Source organism: Antrostomus carolinensis, unplaced genomic scaffold (assembly GCF_000700745.2).
Source record: "Antrostomus carolinensis isolate BGI_N321 unplaced genomic scaffold, ASM70074v2 scaffold1471, whole genome shotgun sequence".
Classification (NCBI taxonomy): Eukaryota; Metazoa; Chordata; class Aves; order Caprimulgiformes; family Caprimulgidae; genus Antrostomus; species Antrostomus carolinensis.
The window spans coordinates 117,328-141,556 of NW_010293252.1; the positions used below are offsets into that span (position 1 = coordinate 117,328).

A 24,229-nucleotide genomic window follows, 5' to 3' on the forward strand; every position below is an offset into this window, starting at 1 on the left:
CACAGGCTGGGGCAATAATGAGACTCTGTGCCTTGGAAAGAGCTTAGTATCTCTGAAAAAATACATTCATCTTTGTGATATTTCTCAGATATATCCATTGTCCATTATTACAATAACATAATCTGTTCTATTAAAACCTTCAGCTAATTCACAATGTGCTAATGTAAAGACAGAAACACACAAAATGCATATGAAAGAACCACAAAACATTTCACCAGAAATGGTGTTTCACACATGGAAATAATAGAAGGAGAGGTCCATAAAGAAGAGCTTACATGTATTTATGTCATATAAGAGAGGATCGAGATTTGTCTTCAGGAAGGTCTGTTCTGATGAACCATTGCCTTTAACCACTGCTTCTCCATTCCCTCTCCCTCTTTTAGACCATTTGCAGAGTGATTAAACTCTCTATTTTGTTCTTATTTTTATGATGGTGAGATTTGAAACCTGCCAGCCACTGTCACTTAAGATATTTCCTGTCCTTCTGGGCATTTGTTTGGTTATCATGTTTTTGAAGAAGTAGACCACGGATGTTTGTTATCTATGCACAGCATGCAGGATACATGCAAATACTTAGTAGTGTACTAAATATGACCGTTTGATTTTGCAAAGGGGAAGCAGAGGGATACTACCTAGGTTACAAAGCCATCTAAACATAGGGCTGAATGACCTGTAATAGAACAATGGATGGCAAAAAAAAAAGTAACAAAAACCAAACCAGAAGAAAAAATACACATTAAACTGGAAAAAGGTGAAACGTGAAATCTATCCCTTTTCTATAAACACATGTGGAAAGAATAACACCTAGCCTTTTTATTCTTGGCTTCTTTTTTCCCCTCCCTTTACATTCCAGAAGAAGATCTGCCAACTTTTGACTGTATCCATTTCTCTTCTGTTGTTTGCCAGTATTAGCGCAGTCTAGCACACATTCTTTCCTAAGGCTTCAAAACGTGTCATTTGTTAGGTCTAACTGTTTAAAGAACCCAGCCACCCTTCCCTCCTTTGCTCATAGCAAGCTGGGTGGTATACAGCACATTCACACACCCCAGCTTACACACAACGGGTTTGGTTGAAATCTTTAACTGAAGAGACTCTTGAACCAGACTTCACACTGCGTGCCTTGTATTATTGTAGATCAGAAGACCTTGCACCAATACATTCAAATTCTTATAATGCTCCCTTCATCCTAAAATATACACTGAGGCAAACATACCTGTGTTTTCCTTATTGAAGCCTCCTGATGCAGAGCTTCAGTACTTCTGTTCAGTAAAGCATTTCTGAAATCTTAGATCTTGATCTGCTTATCATTACACATATAAACAGAGGGTGAATTCACCTCTACACAAAAGGTTAGCACAGTTCAAATGTTTTAGGATTTAAGTTGGACTCTATGGTGAACAGACTCTAGACAAAGGGCTGAGTTCTACCAAAAAAAGTTTAGTTGACATCATTAAAAATTAAAATGTTGAGTGATTTAGGGTGTACAGTACCCACTCTTTGTGTATAATAATGTGAGAATGGGGCTAGATGCAGATCTGGTGTAAAATGAGTCAACAATAACAACTGAACTAAAACTACATCAGCTTCAAAAAGGTCTTAATCTGTCTCTGGAGCAGCAAGAAACACAAATCTCAGTCAGCTTGATTCCAAGTCTGACAATTTTAGTGTTAGCTTTGTTTGTAAGAATAGCCCTTCTGTGGGAATTTCATTCAAAGACCAAAAACCACACCACACAGAGAGCTATTACAGTATAGGTAATAATTCTCATGTCCTTCTTTCACTCTCTTTCCTTCCATCTTTTTTTTTCTTCAAATGGGGAGGAAGCTTGCAAGGACATGCTGAGTCATTTGCCTGATGCTACCCCATGAGTGGCTACATGAGGAAGAGAACCAGGTGCTCCTGATTGCTCACTACCACTCTATAAACTAGCAGCATCCTCAGCCACAAGCTCTGAATTTGCATTTTGAGGGAATGTTAGATGGGATGCAGAAGAAGAGTAGGGAACCACTGGCTGGATGTAGACTTCAGGTTTGGTTTATTATTGCATCCGGTCACAAGGTGCATCGGATCCGGATCCAACTGCCTCAGCATTTGGTAGTGTTCAGCTCTGGGGTCACAGTTCACTCACTATTATGAAAACGGGTTCATAGTGTGTTTTGGTGTACTCACTTCCTACAACTGATACATATTATTAGATATGAGAAAGGAGAAAAGAACTATTAAGATTACAACATATAATAAGTAGTAGGGGGTGTGTCTTGTTATGTATCTCAGTCTCCTGGAGCTAGTGTTCAGCACGTTTCTAGATTTAGGCAAACAAAATTCTCTTAGAGGTCAAAAATCATTGTATAAATACTGACAAAGCCAAAAACCCGGACAGTTAATACCATGTTTAGGCTTTCATTTAGGAGATTTTGCAGAGAAGAGTGTTACTTAAAACTAAGTGCTGTTGACCATTGGAGAAATGAGAAAAGATACTATAATCTTATGCAATCCCAGTTTTGGTCTGTTCCCTTGACCTGGATTAACCTTTTTCCTTTTATCTATATTTTAATTCCAAACACCTCCCTTGAATGCGACTGTATCCAGGTCTCTGCTAAAACCTTTAATGAGCAACACTAAGGTTAGAGGAAATAAGTTTGAACTCTATTATTATTTCATATGAATGCTGTAGGGATTCTTGAATCTCCCATAATTATTAGTGATTTTGGTCTCCAGTGAGAGGTTTGGCATCTGGCTGTATTTAGCTTATTGATTTATTTTTTAGATGGTTATCTTTCAAGAGCCATTTAAAATACATGTTTCTTCTTACAGGCGCACGCACTGCACAAAGGCTGCACAGGACTGGGCTCAACTTTCTTTTGCAAACAAGAAGTAAACAGCAAAATGGCCATTAAAATTTTAGTCTAAATATTTCTATTTCTTTCTTGAGTGGAAAAAGGATAAATTTATATATAGCAAACTTTCACTACTCTTACATAATAACTAACTACTGTTAATAGACTAATGAAAGATCAACTGTGCATTATTTCCATTTATTACAGCACACTTAAATGTACTATTTTGTGCAATCAATATTAACAAAGATCATGTCCATTAAAATGTGTACACTATTCTGTAGGTTGAATACAGCACATAAAACTTGTTGGTTTTAATCAATAAAACACTCAGTGCTGCACAAAAATCGCTGGGTCATGAATCTATGAAGCTATTAAGTTGTTTCTTTTTTTAATAAATCTCTTTTTTATATGGGCATGAGTATCTAATTCTTTTATAAATTATTAATTATTCTTTTTATTGTTGTCATCACTTTAATACCTAGGGGACTTATCAATAGACCAGGACTCCAGCTGCTCTCTTTCCAGTAGCTGCTAACATAAAAGTGAGAGATTCCCTTACATGGTATCTTTGACTTTTAAAACCATTCCAAATTGGTTTAGATAAAGGCCATTTGGGTAAGGCCAGTATTGCTACATGGATTGAAAACTGGCTGGCAGACAGGATCCCATGACCTGTAACAAGCATATGGTGAAGGTAAAGCTGATGGGGCTAGATTAGAGGCAGCATGGACAAGACTAGCTGTGAACTGAAGCTCCTAGAAGGCATATGGTATAAAGCTGTACGCTTGGAAAGGGAACAGTGTCATGCAGCAGTGAGCGTGAGCAAAACCAAGGGTCTAGGACTTGTTCTTATAATTAATTTTTGAGACATATCCTAACTTCTTACCTGGAAAAAAGGCAGCTGCCAGACTCCAGGTCTTGATCTATGAAGTGTAGAAATTCCTTCTAGGCTTTGGTCTAGCTTCTGCTCGTATCTAATAGAATGAAAGAGTCAAAACCATTCCCAACAAAGGAAAGTAGGCAGGGAGAAGACATTTTGGTTGTAAGACCTGGGTTTGAGGAGGAAGACATGATAGTGGCCAGAGTCCCAATACAAAAGGGCTTCTGCATCTTTATAAATTATTATTGCAGCAGTTGCCTCAAAAGTCTAATTCCAAAACTGTGAAAATGCAGGATATTGAGGGGCCCCTAAAGCTGGTTAAAAGGAACTAAGGTTTTTCACTGGTCTGAATCTAGTCCACCTTAGTACTGAGGAGTGCCTGAAAGTTAATCCCATGATGAATGGTCTTCACAAAGTTGGCTGTTCCTGGTCCACATCAAAACTGGCATTAAACAGCAGTCTCAATAAAAGATCAGAGGAACATGAGCCAACTTAGGCTATCACCCTTGCAGATTGCATTTGGGGTGCATTCCTGGGGCTCTGGGGGAGGCTTATAATGCCACTAACATCTTTCCTTTTCACATGCACAGAGATAAACATGGCAAGTTATCAGGGAGCAAAGCAATAACGCCAAGTGTGTCCTGAAGACTAACTGAACAGCATAGGCATCACCCTGAAATAACAGGAGATAAAATGACTTCCAATAAGACAAAATCACAATATATGTTAACAAGGCAGAGGCTTCCCCTAATCCCATTCCAAATATTTTTTTCCTTTTTTTCCTAGAATTTTTTTAGAAATATTTTTTAGAAATATTTTCATCCTAAAAGAGATTACCAGGATGGAAAATTTTTGCCTGAAGAGACAAACTTAGGTAAAGCTGCAAGTGACTGCAAAAGGGACTTAAAATGAGATGCGTCATGCATTCCTATGCCTAGGAACATTGCATTGCCTGTGTTCATTATGAATGAGCATCAGTCATTCCTCACTTGTTTATGATGCAAATATGTCTTTAGACAATTGAAATGTCATTTTCAATAAAGTCAGGATTTACTAAACTAAACTCATATTCTCCCTTGCTCTTTAGAACTGCCCAATAGTTTTCTCACTTTGTACCTGTCAAGCTTTTTCCCTCTACATTTCTGAATTCCTCTTTTAAAGCTTAATATAACACATGTTAATTTCATTTTTAAAAGTCAGAGTATACCAGCAAGATTTGAGGTCAATACCAAGTTAGCTGCATACCCAGAAGGTCTAATAGTTTTAAAAGTTTTGGGTTTTTTGGGGGTTTTTTTTGCATACTTGAAAAAGGTTTAGCCAAAAAAAAATGAGGATCCTCCAGGATTCAACCATTTAACTTCAACTGATCTGCATGCAAAACCTGAGAATAACATCTTGGAGACTGGTTTGAAAACATATTGTGAAGCCATGGATAATATTTCTAGAGAAACAAGTAGCAACGTTCATAACAGAGCCATTTAAATGTGCAAAAAAGGGAGTATATGGCTTCTACTGGTTTATGGAAATGTACAACTAAAATAATAAACAAAAACTTACTGCATTCAAGCTGGGATCTACCTGTGAGTTGCAGAAGATGATCCTCATTAGTACAGATTCTCTGAGCGGTGAAAGAAAAACCCATGATATCTGCATGTGCTGCACCAACACGTTACACATTACAGCTGTATGAAACAAATGGAGCTATCAACAAACATGACATGGGTTAACTGAAACCAGAATTTTGCATTTTCTTCTTTTAAAACAAAAGAGACACCAGGGATATTTTAAAATTTTATTTTATAAATCAATAGCTTTATAAACATACAAATAAACCAAATATATTATATTTTTGTTGAAATATCATCTCAAGGTTTTACTCTAAATATTATTTTGAATTTAGAGCTGAGCTTAGGAAACATTTAAAACTCAAAACACCCTAACTACAAATACATATCAGCTCAATTTTCCTATCTCATTCTGTAAAGAACACTATCAAATTTAGAATTAGATCCTTAGACTGAAGGAAAGCAAAGTAAACAAAAAACAGGGTAGAATATGAAACTAATTTGTAAGGTGTCTGAAACACCTTTGTTTAGACAAGATTCAAAGTTACAAATCTTTATTTCCTTTGAGCAGGGAAAATTCCAACTAAATGTTGACTGTCATTCAGCACAACATTTTGATTTTAAGCACACAAACCTATTTCACCAGAGATAATCAAAGTGCAGGAATCAAAGTCATTTTACTATCTAGCTCTCCTGGAAATAAAGCTCTCCTGCTTTACTGCATCAGGGCCTTTATAGCTGGACTCTTTTCCCATCAAAATACACAAGATAGTGATAAACTGTGGAAGGCCAGGGAATCTAAACTAGATGCTTTTAACAATGTTAATGAAATTAAACTATACTGAAATTAAAGTCTACCAAATACTAATAGTTCAACCCAGTGGTTGCCCTCTCCTGAACACAGTTTAGTATGCCAGCTCTTGTCAACAACTTCTCTTTCCGTGGAAGCACCTTTGTTGCCATTCACCCAAGAGAATATGTTTTCATTGCTACTGGTTCCAACTAACCTCTGGAAATGCCTATTTTACAAGTTTATTTTGAATTCAGAACTGATGTTATTAGAAAACAGACTCAGCAATTCAAAACCACTAGCAAAAATCACTTAGAAGATAAGCAAACATGTGACAACTCTCTACACAACAGAACATTGTATTTATTGTAATTCAGACACCTTGGGACTCAATGTTCTTACTGTTTACACCAAAATAAATCAGAACTGACCCCACAAAGTTACTCAAGTGTGTAATTGTTGTAGACAAGAAGTAAGAGCCTTTCAATACTTTTTCCCATCATTCGCCTACAGACCTGGCAACAAAATGACAACATCTCATACCTTCCTGGCAGGATTCTAAAAAATCGGATGGTAAGCACACAAATTAGTAACATTTTCAATTATTATCCATCTAAAGAATTGTAAGGAACACTAGTGGTGGGCATTGTAGCAGAGTTTAAAGAAGGTGTCCCATAGTTACAGTAGTAGGCTTCAAAGACAGAGGACAGAGATCCCCTACAAATAAAACTTTATTACTAACATAACTGATTTCCACGTCTTCCAAAACCTTCTGAAAATAACCTTAGAGAGTCAAGACCAGTGGTGAAAACCACTTGAGATGATAAACAACTAAGCTACAACTCTGTATACAAGAAAGCTTTGTAAGCGAGTTAGTTCTTAGTAAATAACTGGAAGGGAACTGTAGCTGTTAGAAAGCCACTTACAGGAAAAATTGGTTTTGTTTTCCAATTAATCCCATGGATTTTATCAGGCTGCACAAATCAGTCACATGGAAGTCAGTCCAAACTGAGGTGGTTTTTTGTTTGTCCCACTCCTCCTGTCTTTTGTAACAGCAACTGGCTGGACTTCTTTCTCCACACTAAGTCCTATATAATGGACCAGGTTTCACTGCCAGCCACACTTCTGTGAGGCAAGGACAGCTCCAACACATACTTCCTTGCAATACTTGAAAGCAGACTCAGGTCCACTGCCTCAATCCAGAAACAATCCTGCAATGCTCTGAAGGACCAGTGTGGACTGGAAAATTTAATGGAAGAATCACCTTTCCCCTCAAATGTTACCTCTCGCTTAATAAGACATGACCATCATTAATATCATGCGCTCACAAACAATCCTTTAGCCAACCAAACCTGAGAAATGTAAAACCCCATTTGGTGCTCACTTACAGAAGCAAATACAAGGATAACTCTAATGAAGTCCAAGAAGTTAAACCGGCCTGACAGCAGTGCTGAGGGGAGGTTTAAAGTATCCATGAACAATATTTTAATAAAAAGATTCATTTTTAACTAATTTTCCTGCATCATCTTCCATTCCAGTTTCTCTGCAGTTGTGCTTGTGGCCCATTTTCTAGGCAGTTTTCTGGACTCTGTGCGTATATGTGTAAAGACCAGTACTTGCAATAAGCTCCATTAGAAAATATTTATCTCTGACAAGTCACCCACTAGTCTGTTTTCCCCTCAGTGTCCTTTCAGCAGACAGTTAATGAAGTTAGCAGAGGTGACTCTTAAAATTATACTTGTAGAGTACTCATTGCTAATCTATTGCTCACAGTAATTCTTCCAAGCAGAGATGACAGGGAAGGAGTGGCAAGGACTTCTCTGTTCTGTTTTGATTTGTGGTTTATTTCTAAAGCAGATTTTAAAGAAAAAAATTAGGGTTGCTTCAGTGTTTCATGAGTTCCCATTCTCTACTGACTTTATCCTTCCTCCTTTTCCCACTCAAATCCAGGCTGCTTCTAGTCTGGCTGCATCAGCAGGCTGGCTGGGGCAAGCTCGCAGGGCTCCCTTGCCGTCAGGGGCTTGGGGTGGGTGCTCCAGGGAGCCCGGGAAGGGTCCTTGGCCGCTCCCATGGGCTGATGCGATTTCTCACCAACAGGAACCTCTTGTCGACAGCCTTGTTCTTTCTCGTCTTCTGCCAAAGTCTCTGCTGCTTTGTTGTATGTTATACGCTGTTCTTTCACTGGAGAAAATGGATATGTATTACTGAAAGCCATTTGAGAAGCTTCACAATAACTAAGCTAAAAGAAAGCTAACGGCAACTTTGAGAGAGAAGAGCTATGAAAGGAAGCACAGAATTGAGTTCAGAAAATTACAAAACCAATTCATGTCAAAAGAGCAAAAAAAGAGGCAAAGTCAAGAACTTGCTTCAGATTTTAAGAAATTACTTGTCCTAGGCAAATTTCATGGTTTTCTGTTTTAATATACAAGAACAGGAAAATGCATGTCCGTGAGAGGAAGACCATCTGCCTGGCAAAATTAAGCCCCTGTTACAAAATCATATAATTATTTACTGGCATGGTATAAGAACTTTCTTTAACATGTTAGAAAAGTCATTAGTTTATTTATTCATCTTGTTATCTAAAATGGTTGAAACACTTATGCTAAAATTTTCAACCAGGAAAAAATCGGACACCTGTCATCAGAAATTTCTGTTCCAATAGCTGCATCTGATAAAACTAAATGAAAACAGAGCCTCCTAATGGGAAACATCAGACTTCCTTCACTGGATGATACAGTTCTACCCATGTTGACAATATTAGTCCAACCAAGTAAATGTGAGGCATATTTTCTACTGATGAATAAAGTGACTTCCCAACACATGTCTAAGGACAGGATAAGCAATTTTTAAAATCTTGCAAGATGCCTGCCCATTTGAGTATTCTCAAACATGTGTCTCTGCATATTTCTAAATGACTGATGCAAACTGGGTTCTCAACTCCTGTAGTTAGGATCTATATATGGTATATAAGACATAATGGTTATAATGGTTAAGGATATCAGTCTTTCTCCATCATTTCTCACCATCTGAGCAATCAGGAAATTCAGTTGCCATCTACAAGGCAGAATTTCCTAAAACACAAAGTGAGCCAACTGGTAAGCTGTGGGCCATGGAAGCCCATTGTGTACTTCTGTGCTGCCTGCTGCCTTTGCACAAGGGATGGGAGGTGCATCTCCTCCATTCATCTCATCTTTGTTCAAGCACCGAACACTTCCCAAGCAGTCAAACATCTTTTTTAACAAGAAAAGCAAAACTGCAGTTGCTGCCGCAAAGCAAAAGGTTTCTGGAGAGACCTGGACACCTCACACTATGTCAGTTATCCTGCCTGAATGAATAAAGACTGTCAAAGTATATCTTTCCATGGATATATATTCCCCATCAGTATGATGGACATAACTCACTTGCTATGAAGCAAACCTGTGAAATTCTATATAAATGCAAAAATATTATTACTATCACGAGAAGCATATGGACTCTTATGACTGAAAGCACTGTTGTCGTGTAATTTCTCATGAATAACCTGCAAAATGAAGGACTGAATGGTCTCTTCATAGCAATACAAACATGGCTTCTGCTGTGCACAGCAGCTATAAACAGGCCAGAAATATAATTTTGATTTCTCTGTCTCCTCTATCAGCTGCTGCTCCTACTGGTACAAAGGTGTGGAGAGATCTAATAAGGAAGGAAATCCTACTCACCATATTCGGAAGGACAGGCAGGATGAGGATCTGTTGTCTCACACTCAATTAGATCAACCGCTTTAGTCTCCGGAGAACTGTTACACTCCTTAACAACCGCAAACTGCAAATACATACAATATGCACAAAACATACAGAGCTCAAATTTATATAAAATGAACTGTTTTTCTGAAACCCAAGAGGCAAACTAGAAGGGCCACACACTCCAATCACTGCAGGGGGAAAAAGGTCATCCTGGCTTCTGGGATGACCCTTCCCCTGCAGATAATTAAACATTTGAGTTGATGACAGCCCCATTTTTTCTTTGGAAAGTATGTAGTCCCAGTTTGGTAAAGAACTACCCATTCTCTTGCCTTGCAAATCAACCTTTCCAGATGCAAGAACAAAAGTAGATTAAAATCAACCCTCTCCATAGTACTGAGGGCACTTTTAAAGTCTTAGAGAAACCCGCAACCAGACAGCAGGAAACAGTCTGACCCTGTCAGACACAGGGAAGGCAGCAAGCTTCCCTTTCCAGCTTTCTGCACCACCTGGGGTGTGTGATTCCATTGTCCCATGGTGACAGCAGATGTGACGCCTTGGAAGGAGAAGATGGTACCCTCTGGGGGAACATGCTGAAAAGACCATAGGGAAAACAAATGACCAGGGGTAGAGGAAAGCAATGTGAAGCACTGTGCTGAAACACTACAGAGGGAGAGAGGGAAACCCAGTAAAAGGGAGAAGTTTAAAGAGCAGAGACAGAGAAGAAGAGAAAATGTCTCTAAATAAGATGTTCCAACAGAAGGATTGACAAATACAGTGGTCCACATGGATAACTGGTGGATTTATGTGGATAGATCACAGATGTAGCAGGTGAGACTATTTTGGCATCAGTTCATTTACATAAAATCTGTAGGCTTACAGCTGCTAACCCACATGTGACAGACCCCCCAGAGGATATCCAGCTACACGCAGTTCTGCAAAATATCTTTGTGCAAAGCAGAACACTTGCTGGATTAAAAATCTCAGAATAGCAACAAAATCCAGGCATGTGCAGAAGTTTACCAAGGCTTACATATCCCTAGGACAAACCTAGGCTGGCTTATGGAACTCTAATATAAATGTGAAAAAATGTTCAGGCATACCCTGACTAAACATAACCTCATCTGGCAGAACAGAAGTAAAGGGAAAAAGGACAATTTATAGATATAGTTTCAGTATCACGATATCTAGCATTTGATATATGTGCTAGCATAAAAACTTGTTATCCTCTACGTTTTCCTAGATGGGCAAGAACAAGAAAGTCTTTGCACTCCCTCTCCCCAGCCTCATAAATGAGCAGTAGCGTGCTGGGCTATGAAAGGAGTGAATTTCATGATCTCCTTACAGTTACTGCATACAACATCATCCAGTCCCCATTCAAAGTCTTCCATTAGGATTATTAATGCTGTGTAAATCAATAGCACCCCAAAACCTATTCCAGTACCTTAAGAGTTGAGGAGCTAGATAGTTTTCTGTCCCTCCTATAGTTTGGTGGGTTTTGGGGTTTTTTTTACATAAAGCTCCACAATAATCCACTTTAAATGAACAGTAGAAATGGACAACTTCCTGCTGCTTTTTAGCAGCTCTACAGTTCTAATCTGAGTGCATGCATGTGTGAAGCCCCAGTGAACTTCACACTCAATGACTACATCAGCACAGAGAAAATCACATGCATGAAACCACAGGAATCCATTACTGTGTCAGCAGCAATAATTAGCAAAGGGTCAGTGATGTCCTTCTTCCAGACTGCAACAAGTCATTTGCAATAAATTACTTTATTAATGTATTTGATGTCTGCCAGTGCAAGAATGCATGGTGAAATTTAACACGAGTGTGTAATAGATGAGTAGGTTGGATTTGTTATTGTTGATTCAGTCCATTGCTTAGCTGTCTAATTACTCCTATATTCAGCAAAAATATCATTGACCGCTAGCATTAACTGTAGGGACAACAGCAGGTGGGGACAGAGCTGATGAGCTGCAGGCCTCCTAGAGCACTACTCCCAGGCAACGAGCTGTTCTCAGTCCCAGCAAATGTTTCTGATTTTCCCAGCCTCAGATATTTTGCAAGATGTGGTTTTTGTCTCTGCTGTGAACAAATGATGACATTGCTGCAATTCAGCACATTTGCTGTCCATACCTGGAGGAACAAAGTGCTGGTAATAAAAGGTCCATGAGAGTATGCAGTTGACCAGCTAAGGAACAGTATGTCGTAACCAGGGTCAAATCAATTCAGTACTCCCAGCATATGTTAGTGTGTTTCAGCATCTACCCACTTACAAATCCTGCCAGACACTCAGTCTAAACAATTTGCAAGGCCTTCTTCAGGCTGATTAAAAATCCTTGGTTTTTGCACTATAAATATTCCATGATATTCAACCCCTCGAACAGTCTCCCAGGTAGAACAAACTTATCTCTTGCTGGACTCAAAGATTTGGAGCAGAGTCAAACTTCAGGCTGTTCAAAGTCAAATTCTTTTGTGACCATGACTACTATGCACAGGGTTCTTGTACCTTTCCAGCTATAGTTGGGAGTGGAAGGCTTTAAAACCTTGCAGTAATACCTCTGCTAGAAAAATATGTGTGCAGTTACTCCAGTAAAATATATGTGCTTCACTAGAGTTTATTGCCAATCCCCTACAAGTATAAATTCTTCCAGTAGTCTTTTCCACTGGCATAATTGTGTTTGTTTTGAAGAGTGCATGCTGCTTAGCTAATGTGATGCTACCTGGATAAATTTGGTGATACCTGCATTACAGCAGCTTATTGAGAGCCGAATGATGTGTGTGTGCAGACAAGCTCTCAGGGTAAGTTATGAAATTCTGAGAAAGAAGTTTCAGACTGGGCACAGAAGAAGCCACAGATGCCAATTATGTCACTTTTGTCAACTTCAAGCTTCAACTCCTATCACCCAGCAGTGTAATACCATTTTAATGTCAGTGAGAATCAGGTCCTTAGATCAGATCTGATGGGGCCAAGTTCTCTGATGCAACTTCAAAAATGACAACAGAAACAGGCATTTCTACCTACACCAGTGCAAAATTTGTATTTTATATTCCCTCCCAAACTGCCCAATAACATCCTAGTTGTTTCTCTTTACAAGGCAGCAACCTCTAATACAAAGACATTTAATTTCATCAATCCCTAAAATAAAGTTCAACATCTCATGTAGCACACAGAATACTTGGCTTCCAAGAAGCCTTTTTTACAGAGGGCATACTTTCCTGTGAAAATAACTCTGTGATATGCCATGTCATCACATTGCCATTTCCTTAATTTAGAACACAGTTCCCCAACTGTTGTGTTCAAAGCTAACAATAACACTGGCTAATGGTTGCAATACATCCAGGCAGCTGTGAACTTTGAGGGATAACAATGAGGTAAGATGAACTAGGGTTCACAGCAAAGCACTTGATGACTCTAGCAGTTATTTAATATATTTAAGATGTGGATTATTTGATGGATAATCTCAAGTGGACCCCTAACACTCTTTGATCCTTCCTGCTTCCCTCTCCACTCCACACTAATATAGTTACCCGAGACTTGTTGCTAGTAGGTGTCACGTTCTCATCGTCAGCGTGACTGCTGGCACTTCTTATCGCTTCTGCACAGAGATTCTTCTTATACAAGTTTTGACTTCTGCAACAGAACAAAAGCTGAAACAAATTATTTTGCTTTGGGAGGAACAGATGCCGCTTCCTTTCACACGTTACTCTATAGATATTTACAGAAGGGACCTATACTTTGTTTTCTTTCATTGGTTTGAAAGGGTGTATTACTGTCAATTACCGCACAGTGGTTAAAACAAACAGCTTATCAGAAACAGAAGTCAGTAAGAAGTGAACAAATGCTTGTTCTAATGTGCCATCTGTAAAGGGTCATTCATTAGAAAAAACAATAGGCCTCATAATTTAACTACTCCCTTCCATTTTCTTATATTATTCTATTTATAACACATTCTTCTTATAAAGATTTAGATTTCAGATGATACAATGAACAGTTTATGGGTGAAGCTCAGAAATAAAAATCTCACTGTACTTTTGTACACTATTGATAGTTAGAATTATGAAAGTTGCCTCTACATTCATCTGCATCATTTATGAAAAACAACAGTTTCAGAAATCACTATGAAATAAACAAACTTTAAGCCTCAAAAAGACATTTCCAGGAAAAAGCATGACCGACAGAATTAGCTCAAGGGGAAAAAAAGCCGAGAGTACAACCTGGAGTTGGAAAAAGGATAAGAATAAGCAGCTCTAAGTGGCTAGTTTCACAAATTCAAGAATTGTTATTTTTGCAGTTAAACAGCAATCACTTATAAGGCAGTATTAAAACCCCTTATTGGCCCCAACATAGAAAACATGGTCATAAGTGAAAGAGCTCGTTTACACTGCTTGAGATCCAAATCAGTACCTCTTTACTGACTTTACATACATGTATTTTCTCCTCCTAGACATCAGCTAACAAAATTAACCTTACGCTCTTCAAATTCCAGAAATCTCAAGTTATAACATCCTTTTACTTGATCTATTTTAAATGAAATTTAATAGACATGTACCAAAGAAAACAGGAATTTTCCTTTTATTTCTGCTTCACATTCATATACTAACTGGGTAAGTGCATCTGCTGCAGTTATCCTGTGTTGCTCCCTTCATGAAAATACAGAATCACAGAATCACAGAATGGTCGGGGTTGGAAGGGACCTCAGGAGATCATCTAGTCCAACCCCCCTGCCAAAGCAGGTTCCCTACAACAGGTTACACAGGAAATCATCCAAGCGGGTTTTGAACATCTCCAGAGATGGAGACTCCACAACCTCTCTGGGCAGCCTGTTCCAGTGCTCCGTCACCCTCACAGTAAATAATTTTTTCCTTAAGTTTGTATGGATGTATACAATGCAAATAAAATCTGCCTTTTGATAGAAAAGAGAAAGATCCTGTCTCCACCATGGATTTTCTCCCTACATTCTCTATAACATGCTCCTTTGTATTCAAATATTTAAAAAAAACAAGGCAATTGTCTCCAGTAGAGAGTAAGACTGGGACTGCTAGTACAAAATCAAATAGGTGTCAGATCTAAGGGTATATCCACAGAGCAGAATGCTGAGAAATAAGGTAAATTAGTCCCTTTTGAATTCTGTATTTTCCTGACACTGTGGCAAGGCTGCTGTTTATGTTTTGTCACCTGGGTGTACCCGTTCTGCATTGCAGCTCATAGTACTGACAAAACTTGAGTCCATTATTTAGGAGTTATAAAATCCGTTGCACAGGCACGATCCTCAGCAGGATGCCCTGCTCAAGAGGATCATTATTTCTACATCCTACTTTACAGCATGCAGAGTAGTAACAGATGCCAGATGGACTTGGCGGGCACAGGAGTCTTCATGTGCGACTGAGTACAAGCAGGTGAGGCAGGGAAATCTAGTTGACCAAGCATGGGCAAGAGGCCAAGAATGTCTCAATCCTAACCCCAGCCCCACCTCAAATTTCTGTATGGCCTTGGTCAGTTGAGGTGGAGGGATTGTGGGTATTTAATCTGTGATTCAGATTTTTTTTGTTGTTGGAAAAGAGTTCTTTCCTTGCTTCCTAAGGAAGATAGGAAACTTGGCATACTATACATTCAGACTACATAAACCTAGCATTAACAGTAACACAATGTTCTTCAACAGACTACCACCACTGAACAAACCATCACAATACTTTGGTATTCTTGGCCTCCAGTTCACACATTTTTCAAATTGGCAGGTGTAGATCTCCATCTTCATTTCCTCCAATTGAAAGGAGATAGGTGTCTCCATTTTACAGAGGAAGGAACATGACTATTACAGACTTAATCGGTACATTTAAAAATACAGTAGATTTTGTGAAGAAGCAGTATAGCTATCTCAACCCAAATACTGTTTTCCAGACTCCAGTTAAATAAGGATTTTAGGTCAGTGGTTTCATTTTGATCTCATTAGACTAGTAATAGCTGCAGTACAAATTCAGTCAAGTATGTAATTGAAAACTTGTTGTTGAGGTAAATAGTTATATTGATCAAAAGCATTTGTCAAGAAAGAAAAGTAAATCAGAGAGAAATGACAAAAGAGGGGAGAAGAGAAGATAATGAGTGTCTTCACACCTTAATACCAGCCACATTCTGACTATTTTTTGTGACAGTTTATAGGACATATATGGAAAATAGAAGAATCTCAAAATTTTTCTATTCTGTATACATCATTCCACTGCTTTTTAATCCCAGGCCATAAGAAAAAATTCAGCCTGTGCTTAGCTTTAATTCTGGACAGGTACCATTAGTTAATAGAAAATAAGAAACATGGCAGCTTCTCTACTTCTATGGACTAAATATGCTAGGAACCATTAAATAATGATGGAAAATATTAGCTTTCATAGTTAACTTCTTTTGTAGCTTAACTTTTTATGCCTACAAGGGTCTAATTTTAAAATTAACCTAAACCACAAACAAAACCCTTGCACATGGAGGGCAGGTCAGTATACAGCAGGAGACTCTTGATTTGACTGCTGTCTGGCTTCTTGCTTATTTACTTTTAAATATAAATATGCATTTAAACAAGAGCCTCTGAGAACAGTTATCTGCCAAGGTCATGGCCAAAAGACTCTAACTTATTAAATGCTGAATACTTTCCAGTCCAAGGGACATTGATGACATTTAATTTCACATCAGACTGGGTTCTTAAATAGTGGCCGTGGGGATTCTTTTTGCCACGAGAAGAATTCCAAACCTGCACAATTCATTACAGCCATGGAAAATGCCAGGGAGTACTTTTACAACAGATGTGCCTTAGGCTCACATCCCTGATTTTATTCTTTCTCCTGCCAGGAAAACTGTTTTCATGTTCATTGCTGGAGGCATCACTGTGGAAGTTTGCTATTGGAAGGTTAGCACATTGATTTTCTCAATTGCAAGGAAACTTTCAGGTGCCACTCTACCCTGAAAGGGAAGCAAAACCAAACTAATGGGATAGCTAGCAGAGAAAAGCCAAGCCCTACCATGAGAGTTTCAGATATTAGAGCTCTTAGGGGAAACCAAGGGAGAAGTAAATAGCAAGCTCCTTGAACTCTCCCATCAATACAAACTGTGGCTCCTCTTCAAACCTAATAAGGTCTATTTTTCTTCCCCTCAGATGTGTCATTCAATAACACCAATGCGAGTACTGTAGGCAAGGTACATGCTAGAACTTTCTGAATTATTCATAGCTCCAATTACTGAAAAGCAGAAGAGTAGCAAGGATGACATGGTGATTTCCACTAGCTGAGGAACGGCTCACATTCTTCACCATGAGCCCTCTGTGAAAGTCAGCAGCACCTCAGTCCCTGTGCCACACGTTCCCAGCGTGTGTTTGGAAGCACTACCTGTGGCAGTAGGTGGCCAGGGAGCCCAGCAGGAGCAGGAGGACCAGCGCTGCTACGCACACTGCGATGGTGATGTTCTGCATCTTCACCCGCTCGGCATGCTGCTGCTCCCACCACTCCAGATCACTGAACTGGCACCGCTCCCCGACGTAGCCTGTCACACAGCTACCAAAAGGAAATGAGCACACTTTGTGACTGGCAGCAAAGGAAAAACCCCAGATCATCACTTCAGTAACCTTGCGTGTTCATTTAACATTGGCAATTGCTATGGAAATACCTGGTTGAATTAAGTAGTGGTGAAGACAAAATTACTTTAAAGGAATGGCTGTCAAAACCTGTAGAATTCAATATTAAAAGTATATTTTTACTGTAAAGCTATAGAATTATATGTTCAGATTATAATTTCCAGATTCTAATGGGTAAAGAAAAGAAAAAATAATTTTATCTTAAATCCTACTATGTGATTAGTGTTTCCCTAAAATTTTCCACTTAACTGTTTCCAGCAGCAAATTTTCCTTTCTTTGAAATAGACCATATAGGACTCACTTGTATTTTCAGAATTATTTGGTTAAGGGAATCAAATTACAATTTGAATCCTTACTTTAAAATAAAAGATGACTGGAAGTGTTAAAAAACTCCTCATGTGGGTTAGACATATCTTCATAATTTAGTTTTAATAGAAGCTTCTTCTGTAGGCAGTTTTTATTTATTTGAGGGGTTTTTATCACTGTAAAACCCAACACACAAGTCCTTATCAGTGCATGAAACCTTCAAATCAAAATTACTAGAAAGTGAGAAATACATTAAAAAGAATCTCAGGCTAGTTTTACTGTCCAAGGTGAGAAACATAAAAAAGAAAATAAAAATCAAACAAACAAAAAATTCTACTCAATTCGTAACAATCTCTCAGTGCTGTGGTCTCAAATCCTTCTCACAATTCTTATGGGTCTACTTTTACTCAGGTCAAAAGATCTAGTCAAATGAGCAAAAGAAGCAAGATTTGACCTGCAGAAGCTTTCAAGTGATGTCCTGAAAATGTTATATCAGCATTCATTATTAAATCAGGTGCAAGCACTCTTATTCTGTCACAAATTAGAATGCATATATGCTGGAATTTAGAAAAATGTAATTTTTTTAATGTAAGATCACAATAAATTCCAAACAAGCTAGAGGATCTACTTTCTAGTGTAAGAGCTTTTATTAGTTAAAGTGCAAATCACATTTGGTATGTGATTTTTGCTAGATATTTTTGCTAGATAACATTTTTCCATGACTTTGTTTTGGTATTTAATATATTGCAGCCTACGTGAATGAATGCTGCCATCTAGTGAGAAATCCGCAATGTGAGACTTCAGCAGGGTCCACACACAAACCCTGGCCCCCAAGAACAAGTCTGAGAATGGTTGCTCCTTAATTTTTTAAACGGCTTCAATTTCCAGCACTGAAGTATATGTACATTTGGATTCCTATTATGCACTAACACGTAACAAATAAAAGAAAAAAAGATGTGATCCAAGTTCTGCAGTTGTAGACTCTTCAGTTTCAATAGGAGAAAATCAATGCTTTTAAATTTTACATTAAAAATTTATAACAAATACCAGAGATGACCATGAGCCAATCCCCTGTAATGACTTTGCTCAAGGGCTTTGCTGAGTTTAGGAAATCCATGACACAAAGCATCCACTTCATACCCATGTATGTACATGAGACACACTATTTTCATATTCCTGCGGGTACAGAGATCTGTGGGGAGGGGAGACCACACATATGTAAAAATAAGAAAGCCTAGGATTTGGCAGTGCTTGCAGGAATGGCCTGGTACAGAGGTTCCTGCAGTGCAGTACACAAGGAAGATCTGGGGGAATGGTGGGTCAAAGATATCCTTCAGCACAAAGCTTGCCCTCCTCACTCCAAGGTTACATTGGGGCCACCCAAATTACTGAGACACAGGGAGATTTGCCTGATACGGAACAGCATACATCTCCTGCACAGGTCTTCACTTACCAGGTGAGACCCCAGGGGAGGAGACAGGATTTATCCCACTGTAAACACTTTTATGCTTGTTTTTGAAAAAAGGTATAACACAGATTCAAATATAATCAAGTTACACAATTAAACTCCAGCACTAATGGTTTTGAAGAAATTATTACCCCATGGGACTAGGCTGTCACATTGGCCAGGCCAAGGCTGACTTCTGGGAATATGAAATTCTTTTTGCTTTTATCAGTAACTGCATTTGCAGAACAGGGAATTAGGCTTCACAAAAATATTGACAGGATTAAGGAGGTCTCATTTTTGAGGTCTCATTGCTACTCTCCCTGTTTTTGAGTGGACCATCATGTTGTACCCTTTCTGCCAGGGACCAGGACTCTTCAAACTGTAAGAGAAGGTGCTGGCACCAGACTTCTCCATAGTCCCAATCAGAGAAGACAAGACAGAAGTGTCCTCTTCCATCCCAGTGAGTACTACGCAGGAACAGCAAGGTTGACAGGGAGGTGCAAGTCAGCACAATACATATGGGAGAGACAGCAAGCATCTCTTTCATAAAGCCATGAGCACTAAGTCATTTAAAAAATTATCTCACACTTCCAAAGCAAAGAATCAAGTGCTTAGGGAATAAATCAGATCCTACTATTAATTGCACTGAGTGTGAATGGAGTGACCACTTACAGAAACTTACAGTGATCACTTACAGAAAAGAGCAGAGTCTAATGATTGCTAGAACGAGCGATGAACAGATACGCTATGGACAAACACTTCACTGTCTGCACTCAACTGAGCCCTAAGGATACCATCCATCAGCAGAAACAATACAAATGTCTGTACTTACTTGCAGGCATAGTCTTGTAGATCAGAAACATAATTGCACACTCCACCATGGAGGCAGTATGACTCATACGAAGGAGGGCATCCTACAGATTCAACTTGCACAGAGTGTGTAGAATATTCACTGCTGACAACAGTGGGGGACACAGTAGATTCTGAAACACAGGATTTCACAGGGACATCTCAAACTTATGGCCGTGTTGGCAACATGGTCTTACAAAAGAGTTCCAGAACTTCAAGATAGGAAAGTCAGTAAAAATCTCTAATTTTGACCAACTACTTGTACTTTACCCATTTGCTTATGTTACTCATCAAATATAAGCACACAGAATTTTAGATCAAAATACTAAATATGTTTGATTCTAGATTTGGAACCCACAGAGCCTGGCTGCATTTTGTCTATTTAGATGAGTGAGTACAACTCTGAAGAAAAACTGCACTGACTGTCTAGTTACTTACGCTTAAATGATTTTTGCAGCTTATGCAGCTTTAGGGTATGACAAATCTCTACCATGCATAAAGTACCAGAGTCAGATGTACAGGTGAAGGGTAACTGTACTTCATGCACTTGGATCTCAGACTGAGAAGTTTTCACATGCAACTTGTCATTCTTATGCAGATTATTTCTACTCTGTTGCTATCCAGTTAACTGCATCTATATTTGACTGCAGATCACATTTTTTATTGTTTTAAGCTAGGTCAGGTACAGACAACAGTATCACTGGGGAATCAGGGAACTCTATTGACCCAGTTTTTCAAAGAGTTCTGTAGTCTGCCATGAATCGCAGACACTCACCTACATAGATATCCAAACTAGCTAGTTTTAAATGTAGTTCTAATAGCTCTGCACAGCATGACCTACAGCACAGACATGCCTTTACAGAAAAGGAGCTCTTTCTTGCCTACTTCGATGCTACAGCAGATGTATAGGTCAGAACCAAACATCTACATAGCAAAGAATTTCTAGCAGTATGGCTTAGCACAAATGCGCCTAATCTCTCTCATACATTTCTGGGATCCGTTTTATGACTCACACCAGTTTTATTGCAACATGACCTTCAATGACATTTGTTTTTTTTAAATTTCATTTGTGGGAGAACTGCCATGGCAAAGAGCCTGAATGGAAACGGATGAGTGATTTTAGTGAGCCCCAGGTGTGACTGCTTTCCGCAAAGAAAATTTCAGCTTGTTAAAAGAGCTTATTAGGCAAAGAGCTATGTGTTATCACACATGAAGACATGGGATCAGATTTACATCTGAGGGACCTAGAAGGCATTACTTCCAAGTCATGCATGATTTAAAATCATCATTTCCTGGGTGACACCTGAAACTACTGAAAGCTTAAGTTACTGAAAAGAGGGTGGGGATCTTATCAGGTGTTTTGCTTAAAAAAAAAAAAAATCATTTTGTTTTTCTGCAGAAACAGATCTGTGACAATCACACAGTGTCCCTCCATCATCAGACAGTCACTTGATTTGGAGTAAAATTCACCCTTGTGAAGAGGGCTGACACAGAGCACAGAGTAAGATGATGGGCACTCAGCTCCACATTTTCAGAGAATGCTGCTTTCACATTGAAGCACTGAAATGAGGGTCAGATAGCCACTAGAGCTGAACCTTCAGCAGCTCCCTTCATTAAATTGGTAACCAGATTTTCTGAAGAGTTTCGGAGTCCTTTTGAAAAATTAGCCACTGCATCTGAAAGATTAGCTTAATCTGAAGAATTAAATGGGATTTAAATTATGTGTAGTTCTTGTGCTAGCCTTCTGTAGAGGGAGAGAAGGCCTGGAGACTTTGAAAAAAAGACATAGATGAAAATCACCTCCAAAAATATTACCTCCAAGGAGCATTTATTTCTGCTGTTGATTGTAAAAGCCATTAGATAGATGTGTCATTACATTTAGACAGTAAAAATTAGCATTGAACCTTAATGTAGATATTTCCAAACTAAACTCAGATCTGGTCTCCTCAGCACACCTCAAAATAGCCTTCTAAAGCAATGCTAAATGGATTCACAAGCTGCTCAGTATGTCACTATACAGGGTTTCCTTAATTTCCAGGTATAACAATTTATCCAAAAGCACAGCTCTTAGTCAAAGGCCACTTCATTTTTATTGCTCACTCCATTTACTCACTGCAACCAATGCCAGTTCCAGAAGCATCATCAGCACATGAGCAAGAGAAGTTTCCTTCTGTATTTGTGCAGGTTACGTTCTCTCCACAGGTGTGAGACCCCGTCTTGCACTCATCAATATCTGTCACCCAAACAGTCTGCAGTTAGAAGAATGAAACACCTCAGAGCATAGGTTAAAAGGGCAGCAATTGCAGCATTGCAGTCTCCTGGCAGTGGGGAAAACACCAAAGACTTTCCCTTGGCAAATATGCATTCATGGAAAACATAACGGAAAAGCAACCAGCATACATTCTATGCCAAGTAATCACAGCTTCCCCAGAGCATGCTACTCTGCTGCAGAAGCTCTCCACAAGGAGAAGGAAGGAAAGGCTTCCCCATGAAATGTACCAAGTACAGTAGAGGTGAAGAGAAGACTTATTTGTACTAGACATATTCTCCTGGCATTGCTAGTCATAACTTGCCCCCTGGATGAGTACTAGAGTACTGTCATTCAGCATTCTTGCATTAAGACAGCAGAAATGTTTGGGAGTTGGCAGTTGCCCACCCCTATACCACCCAGTTGGTCTAACCTAGACAAAAATTTAGGGTCTAGAAGCCTACAGGTTAGTGTAAACACTGAAATGTTTAAGCCTCTGAATTACTATGAAGATGCTCCCTGATTACAAGAGCTTCCAGGCTCAGAGCCTGCATTAGGGTCATACATACCTCTCACCCACATCCTGATGCACACCCTCACCCTGCATCCACACCTTGTCTAGCACAACCCATGGCAGCTCCTGCCAGCCTGGCATTTACCCCAGCCTGCCAAGTGCTCAAGCACCCCCCCTCAAAGGTGGGAACTTTGAAAGGGTTCGCACAGCAGAGTTTTGGAGCCTCTGATTTGTCTTATCAACTGTGAGCAGAACACATGACAGATATAGTTTGGGGAAACAAAATCACAGATCTAGCATTCCAATTTGTGTGTAATTATTTCTTAAACCACTGGGACTTTTTCTACAGTAAAATTAACAGGATCTGGTCCAAAACAGTATAGAAAAGTCAGAGCACTTTTGAAAGCAAAAATACAGGAACAAAACTGTTGTAGCATATACCAAGAAATGTGATTTGAATGACACCACATGAACTTATCTTGTACTACCTCTGGATGTACTGACACATTTTAGACACTCTGTATGCATGCGGGTGTCTAAAACTGAAGTATAAAATCATTTATTTACCAGTTTCTGGTTTTTATAGTGCATTTCAAAGCATCAAATACAAGATTAGTTTCAACCCTATTTACACCATAAAAATATTGCATAATTTACAAAATGCTGTGAGAACATGTCTTACCATCCTCTAGACTTAAAGACTTCAGGAAGATAATGGACTGGTTTTCAATAATAGTGTCAGGTACGACGATTATTCTGGTTGAGCATCTATACAACAGATAGTGAGAGCCCAGGGACATGCCTTGTAGGTGGTGCTGGGACAGCAAGAGGAACTTGTCACTTCTGTCTGCACTTCCAAACATCCTCAAAGAAATGAGCTGTGGATCTCTGACCACTGTAGACAGAAGGCCTTCTCAAATCTCCTGCCTCTGACACTTTCCACACCCTGCCCATAATAATTATACTGCTTTTAATTTTTCAGTCATCCTTATCTGTGTTGAAGAACCAAAGTCCAGTGAAGCTTTAAGAACTCAGTCAAATTTAATGAGCTTTGAATTAGGTTATAAAGAAGTAAGGAAAAAAGAAAGGGACAAAAGACAAGCCAAGACTCTGAACAAACTGTGTGCTTGCCAAATACTGGGGAGAAAAAGCTTCCTGTTCCATCATATTTACTGCTAAAATGGATTAAAAAATTAAGAAACTTAGGGAATGAACTAAAGACCTGGCATTAGAGCTGGATGGGAAAATCAGTGGGTCTGATTATTAACAAGACTCTAAATGTACTCAAGTTGTCAGTGTCAACACCTTGAACCTCATGCTTATTAAACAGACCCAGAATTATTTGATGAGTATTATGACACACTCAATACCTGCTTTCGTTTATATTCATGGCAACGATTTCCAATAAAGCTCTACTGCTTCACCTCCACTTCCCTCCTCCCCCTTCACTCTTCT

General features: G+C 39.0%; 1 protein-coding gene across 1 annotated transcript in view; it reads right to left on the minus strand.

Moving 5' to 3' along the window:
• Positions 1 to 8,032: 8,032 nt before the first annotated feature.
• The window catches only part of EGF (epidermal growth factor), a gene marked incomplete at its 5' end in the record, with an annotated part of 35,938 nt that continues 19,741 nt past the window's right edge, over positions 8,033 to 24,229 (minus strand). The window contains 6 exons of the mRNA XM_010177188.1: positions 8,033 to 8,256; positions 9,774 to 9,876; positions 13,329 to 13,431; positions 17,166 to 17,330; positions 19,996 to 20,146; positions 22,126 to 22,245. Coding sequence (XP_010175490.1) covers positions 8,033 to 8,256; positions 9,774 to 9,876; positions 13,329 to 13,431; positions 17,166 to 17,330; positions 19,996 to 20,146; positions 22,126 to 22,245 — 866 coding nt within the window. The remainder of the gene's footprint in view (positions 8,257 to 9,773; positions 9,877 to 13,328; positions 13,432 to 17,165; positions 17,331 to 19,995; positions 20,147 to 22,125; positions 22,246 to 24,229) is intronic.